This window comes from Eschscholzia californica, unplaced genomic scaffold (genome assembly GCF_041429995.1).
Source record: "Eschscholzia californica isolate CP2 unplaced genomic scaffold, dmEscCali1.0.p SCAF_4, whole genome shotgun sequence".
Classification (NCBI taxonomy): Eukaryota; Viridiplantae; Streptophyta; class Magnoliopsida; order Ranunculales; family Papaveraceae; genus Eschscholzia; species Eschscholzia californica.
This window is the reverse complement of record NW_028238461.1, coordinates 43,899,474-43,909,480: the sequence shown is the minus strand read 5'-3', so window position 1 is coordinate 43,909,480 and position 10,007 is coordinate 43,899,474. Positions and strand designations below refer to the sequence as shown.

The 10,007-nt window shown below is 36.9% G+C and overlaps 1 protein-coding gene across 1 annotated transcript; it reads left to right on the top strand.

Moving 5' to 3' along the window:
- The first annotated feature begins 2,853 nt into the window (after positions 1-2,853).
- LOC147544959 (putative protein phosphatase 2C 60) lies at positions 2,854-7,571 on the top strand. The gene is made up of 5 exons (XM_086634225.1): positions 2,854-3,314; positions 3,763-4,180; positions 4,787-5,154; positions 6,177-6,413; positions 6,901-7,571. The coding sequence occupies exons 2-5, from the start codon at positions 3,862-3,864 to the stop codon at positions 7,168-7,170; spliced, it is 1,194 nt and encodes a 397-aa protein (XP_086490351.1). The 5' UTR covers positions 2,854-3,314; positions 3,763-3,861; the 3' UTR covers positions 7,171-7,571.
- The last annotated feature ends 2,436 nt before the right edge of the window (positions 7,572-10,007 follow it).

Sequence of the window (10,007 nt, the reverse complement as noted above, 5' to 3'; positions counted from 1 at the left end):
TGTCGTTGCCTTCTGGAATTCTCATAGACGAGTTCTTACGACTATTTCCTTGATACATTGAAGGACCTTCTGCTAAACAGTAGACCCAATGGTGTGACCTATGCTAACACACCTTGTCTTTTTACAACGGTAGGTCGTCGTTGTCAATGACTCTCTACTGGCAGGTTCGGGCAGGCTTCGTGCTTTTGCAGCGCTAGCGATGGTGGAAGAGCTAGCTTAGGACAAGGATCTGCTATACGTCTAACAAGCTCTCAAATCTGACAAGTTCTCCATCGAAATGTGTACACCCCTGAAACCCATACATCTTTCACCAATTTCCTTTAAGACGTCCATGTTCCAATAATTAAAAAGTAAAGTTAGCGTCAGGGTCAATGAAAAAGAACCAACATTAGCATTAGGGTCACAAACTAACAGTTGTTAACGACAGTCTCTAGTCAACTAGGTCAACGGTTAGTTTGTGACTCAAACCCTATAACTGATATACTCTTGACCCAAATGCTAAAGTCGATATTTTTCTTTGAACCTAAGCAAAATATCCCAACTTTTTATATTCATCATCTTTTCTTTCCATGTTTATCTAGCAAGACCTCTATTAACAGAGGTCTTTAAATTTTTCCGGGGTATTCCACGTAAAAAAAAGATTTGAAGAAAAATCTTGTTCGTAATGGAGGTCATCATAGGAAAGGAGCATTCATTTAAAGTTTTTTTTTGGTTAACATCTTCAGATTTCGTATTGGTCGGTTAAATATATGCACATTTTGAAAAAAAAAATTGACGACCTTGATAATGGAGGTTTGAGTTGAAAGAGTAAGAGAAGAAATAGAAATTTCAAGAAAATAGAAAAGGAGTGAGTTTTTCCAGATATTAATTTGAAAAAAGGAAGTTAAATGCAGGATTGTATTATAATCGGAGAATAGATGAACACAAAAATCGACACCATATTTAACGAAGTTCAGTCATTCACGACCTACGTCTTCAAATAAAGCCACAATGGCTACATACTTTGTTACCCACAATTGTAGTGATTCGTTACAATAATCGAATGTAAACTAATTTAAACGAATGACTTAACTCATAGATTTCATATCTTATTTATGGAAAAAATTTAAGGTTTAGGGTTTTATTGTTTCTCTAAACTAAACTAAGAAACAAGATAATCTTTATTTAATATTACCAGTAAATAGGTAGAAGAAATATCTCAATATAAGAACATATATATTTCGTATCTTTTATTTCGTCTAGAATCTTCCAATATCTTGGACTCATTTTGATCGTTGAATCTCCTCATCTTGATATTTCTCTTCTATCACGTGTTTACACACGTATCTCAACACCCTCTCCCCTCGCGAGCGCGCCCACTCGCGTACACAAACAGGTCAAAACACAAAATTCTTAAAATGTTCGACTTTGAGAGCAAAGTTGATGATAGAAAATGCAACTCAGAATAGTACGAACAAAGCTGCTTCTAAAACAACAAGTATTCTTGATTGAATAGTTTTGGTCGTATATATGTTTTTACCAACTCATTTGTCTGACCTCTATTTCTTATATATGAGAACAATTGGATCCATATTCATGTAATCACGTCAAATTCAACTTTACTTTTTGATTAGTGGTTGTAATATTAAATGTATGCGACTGTCGAAGAAAATAACTACAATATGATCTAAATTGTAGATATAAATCAAACACCTATCAATAATACCATTTTCATCTAGAATAAATACTTTATGTTAAGTTTGTGTTCATCCAACTCAAAACCAATTGGCAATGAGTGGAGATGACCTATACATTATATTCTTGGTTGCTAGTTACCCCTTTTCTCATGTGGGGCTATTCTCACACGTCCTCTCACGTGTGGCGTAGTTAGCCTAACATATGTTTATTTTGTTTCGGGTAGCGTGGTGCACGTGACTTTTAAGCCTATCGCGTGTGAGTCTAGCTCCGATACCATGTTAAGTTTGTGGCCATCCAACTCAAAATCAATTGGCAGTCAGTGGAGAAGGACTTATATATTATATTCTTGGTTGCTAGTTACCCCGTTCCATGTAGGACTATTCTCACACTTTAAAGGATAAAAGGTAAAAATTGAAAACTAAAAGTGGTAACAAAACCATGAGGAAGAAAAACAACTATTTCTTTGTTTTGGAATTTTAAACTAACAACATTTCACCAGAAAAATATTGTAACTTTTCTGTTGCTGCATACTCCTTTAAGGAGGAAGACTAAACCTTTTACTACTCCAACCAATGATTGTTGGCTACTCCTCCATGTTATGTATACTGTAAACTAGTTCCCTCGTTATGATGTCCAACTAATTTAGTTAACTCAATCCAAATATGCAAGTTGACTTCTCTGGTGTTTATCCCACCTATGCTAAGACTAACATTTTGCATGGCTTTGACCAGACACTGCAAAAAAAAATCAAGTGTGCTAATTTTGTTTTTCTTTTCTTTTATACCATATCAATGTAATAAATAAAGCAAAAAAACGTTTCAGTTTGGTATTTAAATTTGATGAGAGCTTGAATTTTTAAAAGCTAAAAACAATAACTTAGGTGTTATAGGATGGTGCTTTCCGAACTGTTAGTGATACTGTCCGCTTTGGCACACCTGGACCTCACAGTTTTAAAAGGCCTCACTAGAGAAGGATGTTTAACCTCTTAAGAGGAGCACCACACTCCTATCTTCCACAATGAGGGATTCCTTTCAACATTTCTTTTCGGGCCTTTGACTTGAGGAGTGAGTAATAAGAGGGTAAAAAAAGAAATAAGCTTGTAGTAAATTATAGTACTGAATAGAAAATGTAATATATTAATAATAAGTCCTTGTAATATATTTTAATTAATAAAATGGGTTACGTGGAGCCCATTGGTGGCTTATGCTTTGCTGTCCAGAAGCTCTATCTCTGCTGGTTTTAATGAGGTTTGTCTGCTACGCCTTTTTAGAGAGACGATACCTTTCAGTTTTGCCCCAATCGACACATACAACAACACTTTCACTCATTCATCATTTTCTCTCTCTCTCTCTCTCTCTCTCTCTTTAAAAGAAACTCCATCTCGCAATCACTAAACAACTGAAACCAAAAAAAAAAAGAGGAAAAAGGAAAAGAGCAAACAAAACAAGAAAGCCTTATCATCATCTATTTATATCATCTGATTTGATGGATCTCTTTCAGATCTAACGCTTTCAGAACCACATGGATTGTTTTCTTACTTCTCATTCAGATCCTCACTACTCTCGCCAGCTGTATTAGAACAACAAGAAGAACTCTGTTGTTGATCAGGGGAAACCCAAAAAAAGCCGAATTATCAGGTTCGATGTATTTCATTTCTTGTTCTAATTTTTCTACTGATTTTTGGGGATAAAGGTGATTTTAATATCTGGGTACTTATTCAATTTGAATATGGAGGTGTGGGTGTTAGTTCTTTAATGAGATAGTTATCTTCTTGAATTGTTGAGAAGTTATGACTAAACAAGTATAGAAGTGGACTAGATTTGACACCCCACCCCTTTTGCCTCTAATCCTCCCTAGTTCGGAATTTCTATATGCTGTTTGGTTATCTTGTTTAATGATATTCTAGTTTTTCTGATTTTAGACAAAGAAAGGGTTTATAGGTTTAATGCTTTTTTGTTGTTCTCATAGTAGAATGATTGTTTTATCTGCAATTATGAAAATTAGGTGGGTTTTGATTCTTCATTCATCATAATTGTTGTGGTTTTCATAATTGTTGATCTTTTGTGTTTCCTTTTGATTCTGCAGTGAAAAAGTAGAAAATTTTGGGATTTTGGGGTTTGTATTTTCAATAGTATATCAATCCAAAATGTGGAAAAACTGGAGGATTTTTTGGTGAGATGAGGGATGTTAGCAGGGTTGATGGACTTTCTGAGAGCCTGCTGGCTTCCGTCAACGGAACGCTCCGTCCAAAAGGGTTCAGATGCGGTTGGTCGGCAGGACGGGCTTCTGTGGTACAAAGACACTGGACAGCACTTGACTGGAGAGTTCTCGATGGCAGTTGTTCAGGCCAATAACTTGCTTGAGGATCAAAGTCAAATTGAGTCAGGTCCACTGAGCTTGCTCGAGTCTGGCCCTTATGGAACCTTCGTAGGAGTATATGATGGACATGGTGGGCCTGAGACGTCACGTTTCATCAACAACAATCTCTTCAACAATCTAAAGAGTATGAATTCTTAACAGCACTGATATTTTCTTTCTCCTAAATGTAACTAAATTTGTCATTTTGTATGAAATACGAACGCGATTGTTGAACTTGCCCGTGACATCCCTCTTACAAGGGGCCCTAAGGAACTTATATAACAACTAGTATTCGGTCGATGATCGATATGCAATTACTGTCTCAGAGCACGTGAAATTCTACACCACCTTCGAGTTGTTGTGTGCGTGAAGGTCCATTATCTGTTTTGGATCGATGGTAAGTCCTGCTGTTCCAGAGGCTTCACTGACCTACTTAATCCAACTAATAGGATGCCACTTACATGACTCGGCCGATGATTCGCTGAGTAGCACTGGTGGTACCACTTCATATGAACCGCATGAGTAAAACTTGTCCCTAACAACCAACTTAAAATGGATGGATGCCTAGGAACTCATACTCTCCACCTATCCAACTTGGACGAATATAGGGTCACCAAGGTGCAGGCACAGCTGAAGCACCTTAAAACGTTAATGTTTTAGCTTGACTGGTACTTACAATGTTAATTTGTTGATATAAACATTTTAGAATTTAGCCTTCGCTTCTAATGCTTTATTTGTATCCTTTTCTTAGGGTTTACCACTGAGCAACAGTCGATGTCTGTGGATGTGATTCGGAAAGCATATCAGGCAACGGAAGAGGGGTTTCTCTCTATAGTTACTAAACAGTGGCCTATAAAACCTCAGATTGCAGCTGTTGGCTCTTGCTGCCTAGTTGGCGTGATATGTGGTGGGACCCTTTATGTTGCAAATCTTGGAGACTCACGTGCTGTTTTAGGGAGGCAGGTCAAAGCAACTGGGGAGGTTCTGGCACTTCAGCTATCAGCAGAGCACAATGCTAGCATAGAGTCTGTGAGGCAGGAACTTCATTCTTCACATCCTGATGACCCACAGATTGTAGTTTTAAAGCACAACGTGTGGCGTGTAAAGGGCCTCATTCAGGTAATTTTCTGTCTCTCTGTTGCTTTTGGCGGAAACATCTCTTCGTTTATTAAAGCTTATTAGGATTTGAGAATCAAAATCATTAGTTAGATTCTATAAGCAGCTAATTCTTTTGAATAGCTGGTGAATTTAGTTGTAATGTGTTTTATTTCTTCCATATATGGGATAATCAGTTTGTGCTTCGTTTCAAATTAGCACTTGCAGTAGAACTTTTAGGTTCCTAAACATATCTTGGGTGGGTTGGTTTTGTTGCGTCCATGGATAGGAAAAAATGGACAAGCTCTAGATGATGAACTGTTGAAGATTGAATTCTTTGTAATGATTAAATCTTCGTTGCTGTGGAGAACTAATGTTGGTACATAAATGACGACAAAGATAGAAAATAGACAAGCTTCATATATGGAGAGTGGCAGACCTTGCTAGAAATGTACAATGTTAAACTTCTGGACCAAATCTTCTTCTTTAACATATAGGAATTACCTTGTCACTCGCCAGCCTAAGGTGGATAGGAGTTTGATGGTAAAAGTGTTAAGCCTGAGCATCTGGGGCGGGCACTAGCAATAACCAACACTACTTGATAGTCGATAGACTTCCTCGATATATGTGTCTTGGGCTATATTTACCTTTGTACCCTATGGGTTTCTCATTAATGGCGTCATCTGTACCCAATCTTTACAGGTCTTGTTGACATTTAATATTGACGCTAGTTGTTTGCTTATTTTAATCCAGACTTGTGATGATTCTTAGGGCAAATACGCCAAAATATGCTAGCCCCACCCATTTAGTTCTGGTTACTAAACAGTGATACTCATGGGCTCATGGCTGATATTCCAAACAGTAGAATTTGAAAAAGCTTTCCGCTGTATGTGTATTGTGCAACAATGAGATGTTTCAGGAAAATTTGTAGTACATGACTAAATCATTTCTGTTAACTTCTGTCAGAATTATCACGTGTGCCGAGTTACTTGTTTTCTTTTTTAGGTTTACGTACAAATACCATAATGTAAAATTTTGTGCTGCAGATCTCTAGATCTATAGGTGATGTATATTTGAAAAAGCCTGAGTTCAACAGGGAGCCTTTGTATGCTAAGTTTCGGCTCCGAGAACCTTTCAGAAGACCCATATTGAGTGCTGACCCATCAATCTCTGAGCATCAACTACAGCCCCACGATCAATTTATTATTTTTGCATCTGATGGGCTCTGGGAACACCTCACCAATCAGGAAGCCGTCGATATGGTTCAGAATCATCCGCACAATGTAAGTTACTTATCCATACAACGTTTCTCCACTCCCCATTTTTAAGTTAACTAGTACCGAAAAACTGGTTGCGTTGTATCACAGATTTTAAGAATAGACTTGCTTTCTGATAAATATTTGAACATGGGAGCATGCATATGGTTTTACATCGGAATTCCTATTTCATTCGGTCTCTCATAAAATGGTTCTAGAGGCAGAACTACTAGTACACTTGCCCGAACTAGCTTAAAGTTGGTTTCCTCTAGAAGTGCGTAATCTATAGTCTTTTTTGGGTTTAAATTAATAAGCTAAGATCAATCTATTCATTACGGCAGCAATCGAAAAACCAGTTCCCTTGATAGAAACTCTTTGCCCCGTCTTTTCTGGGTTACTCTCTATTATTGGTTCCCTATGTTGTTCTTTCGATTCAGTTTTATATTTTCTTGAAGTGCTTAATCTTTGAACAACAAATCATAATTTGGGTTTTATTATCTCCCTGTTCACGCAGGGAAGTGCTAAAAGACTTGTAAAAACTGCACTACAAGAAGCTGCTAAGAAAAGAGAAATGAGGTATTCAGACCTGAAGAAGATAGATCGAGGAGTTCGTCGACATTTCCACGATGACATTACAGTTATCGTTGTATTTCTTGATTCAAATCTTGTCAGCAGGGCAAGCACAGTAAAAGGCCCGACAGTGTCGGTAAGAGGAGGTGGAATTAACATCCCAGCACACACCCTCGCCCCATGTACCACTCCAACAGATCCTAGTACAACCTGAGAAATTAAACCCATGTTCGCTAATTGTACCAATAATACTAAGAGAAGAGGAGTATTTCGATTCTCTAATTGGATAGTGCAGAAATTCTCACTGGAGTAAAAAAGTAGTAATCGAGCCATCAGTTTCTGAGCAAAAAGAAAAGAAGAAACAGAACTTCAAAGCTGTGCAGATTTCTGGGGTTAAAATCTTTAAATTTTTGTAAATTGTGAACTATGTTTTGTTAAATCTAAGCTTCATCTCCTCTTCTTTTAGTTTACTTGTTTTACTATCTTTTTAGTTACAGTTTGTGGATGATTTTAATATAGTAGAAGAAATAGTGTAACTCAATGTCAGCTCTGAAATGGTGAAAACTGTAAACAGTCTATAACAATGGTGAATGATATAGACATCCCATTTAGACACTCTTCTACATGTAAATAGATCTCGATGAGGGTTCTTACCGATGTCACGACTTGTCTTAGGCGGAGTTCTTATATAGATTTGCATCTGAGTTATGTCCAATTTACTTGTACATGTCGAATTCTTGTGTGCAATCTCAAGTAAAATTAGATTAAAAAAAATGCTTCTTCTCTGATTTATTTCTTTTGCTAAAAACATATAAATTTGACACGGACAGGTTTGAGATCAACTATATTAGAAAAATTAAGGTATGTAGAACCAATGTAAGGGTAAAGTTACCAAGTGTCTATTTGATACGTGTGAAAATAATTGATGTGAAAACCATTTCTATATGATTCAATCACGACTCGAATTCCTGTCAAAATTGGTTGTTATATTGAGTCTATTAAAGGGAGTTCGATGTCCCCAACCCAACCATTTGGGTTTGGGTTGCCAAACCCAACCTATACAGCTCTTGCCCCTGCTTTCACGACATCTTCTACTTTCAGTTGTGAACCTTTAAACGTTTTGCCACAAGAATTCACTTTTGGAGTTGTTGCCAACAATGACAAGAAGATTTCTAACAATGCGTTCATTGCCCGCGAGCATGGCGAAAATGACACACCAATGAAAAGCTTTTGAATTTACAAATGTTTGGACTTTGAGACGATGAATCGTGCTCAGAGGATAGCTCTGAAGTTTGTATATATAGGTTGGGAATTGAAGTTCTCTTCTGTGGTCTTTATAGTCTGTTGTTATAGATTATGTATTGTGTTTGGAGATTCATTCATGACCTGAATGGGAGATTAAGAAATATACTTTTTCCCAATGAGAAATATACTTTCTCACTCATTGAAAATAAAAGGACAAGTTCAATTGATAATTCATTAACGATACCCATACTTAATATAATATCTATCGAGTCATTGAACTAAACTCAAATTTGAACTCCAATTACTACAAACTTAGATTCCTTACTTGACTCTTGGTAGGTTGTCATTTCTTACAACCATATAACTTTTGGTAAGTAAATAATCTGTTTGAAAGAAGGATATCAAAACTTCCATTGATGTGCCCCCATTTAGCAAAACTTGTGAGTAAATTCAAATTCTCCAACCAATACCTTACCTAACACCAGCTGCAAACAGTACAAGTGTATTTCTTATCACCATATTTTGCTGCCATTTTACTGTTTCAATCACATCCGTACACGTCATCAAATTTGCAAATTTATTCATTAATTACGGCTGTGATTTTATACTACAATATCTTTTAGGGTTATTTCTCAAATGGCCCCCAACTTTATGACCAGCTTCCTGCCTAGCCCCCTAGATTAGCAAAAATACCCATATGATCCCCTTTTTCAGATTCCGTTATAACACCGTCAACTAGTCATATTTTCTCTCTCCTCCATCTCATCTTTTCTCTCTGTCATTTCATCTTCTCGACACCTCGTCATCTTCTTCGGGAAGGTCGCCGGCCGGCCACCGCCCGACGACCTTCAAACATATATATTTTTTTCTCTCTCCTTTCTCTCTCTAAATATTTTCTAGAGAGAGAGGTTTCACGAACAGATCTGGTATGTTCTCCTCTCTCTCTCTAGATCTGTTCTTGAGAGAGAGAGGAAAGAAAAAAAAATTGGAGAGAGAGCAAAAAAGACTTTAATTTAATTTTTTTATGTTTGAAGGTTGCCGGCCGGAAAATTGGTCGGTCGGCGACCTTCGCCGGAGAAGATGATGAAGTGGCAGAGTGAACAAATGAGATGGAGGAGAGAGAAAATATGATTAGTTGACGGTGTTATAACGGAACCTGAAAAAGAAGATCATATGAATATTTTGCTAATTTAGAGGGCTAAACAGGAAGCTGGTCATAAAGTTGGGGGTCATTTGAGAAATAACCCTATCTTTTACCGTCCAATTTTGACTTTTACAACTATGAAGTAGTAGTATTTAAAGTCCTACTTATTTTCCAAGAAACGCGTTCGGAAAATATCGTTTCGTTTCATTTTTCAGAAATTAACTGTTGACACGTACTCAACACATCAGCTTTCCTTTTACCACCATCATCAAGAATCTTCTCTTGCTCTCTCTCTAAAACCCACTGACTGTTTCTCAATCTCTCTGTTTTCTTTCTAACACCCATAGTTTGTTTCTCTCTTTTTCTCTCTCTAAAACCAAACCTACTGTTTGTTTCTCTCTTTCTCTCTCTAGAACTTGAAAAAGAAAGAAAGGGGAAGCATGTTGGCGTATATCTTTCTAGGTTGCTTTCTTCTAGCTATGGGAATGATTGGGGTACTTATAATGTATGTATGTATTTTGTTCTGTGTTTCTTTTTCAAGGTCAAATGGTTCACAAAATCAATCAACAGTAGATCTAGATGATGATGATATTGAGAAATCTCAATTACCCAAAGGTTTATCAATGTTGGAATTGCAGAAATTACCAAACATTATAGCTATG

What these genes read in the sequence shown, in the direction of transcription:
- LOC147544959 (XM_086634225.1), top strand. Translation starts at nt 3,862, where the DNA reads ATGTTAGCAGGGTTGATGGACTTTCTGAGAGCCTGCTGGCTTCCGTCA. An exon ending in GTGTAAAGGGCCTCATTCAG is followed by an intron (nt 5,155 to 6,176) that starts GTAATTTTCTGT and finishes TTTGTGCTGCAG; the next exon opens with ATCTCTAGATCTATAGGTGA. An exon ending in TTCAGAATCATCCGCACAAT is followed by an intron (nt 6,414 to 6,900) that starts GTAAGTTACTTA and finishes CTGTTCACGCAG; the next exon opens with GGAAGTGCTAAAAGACTTGT.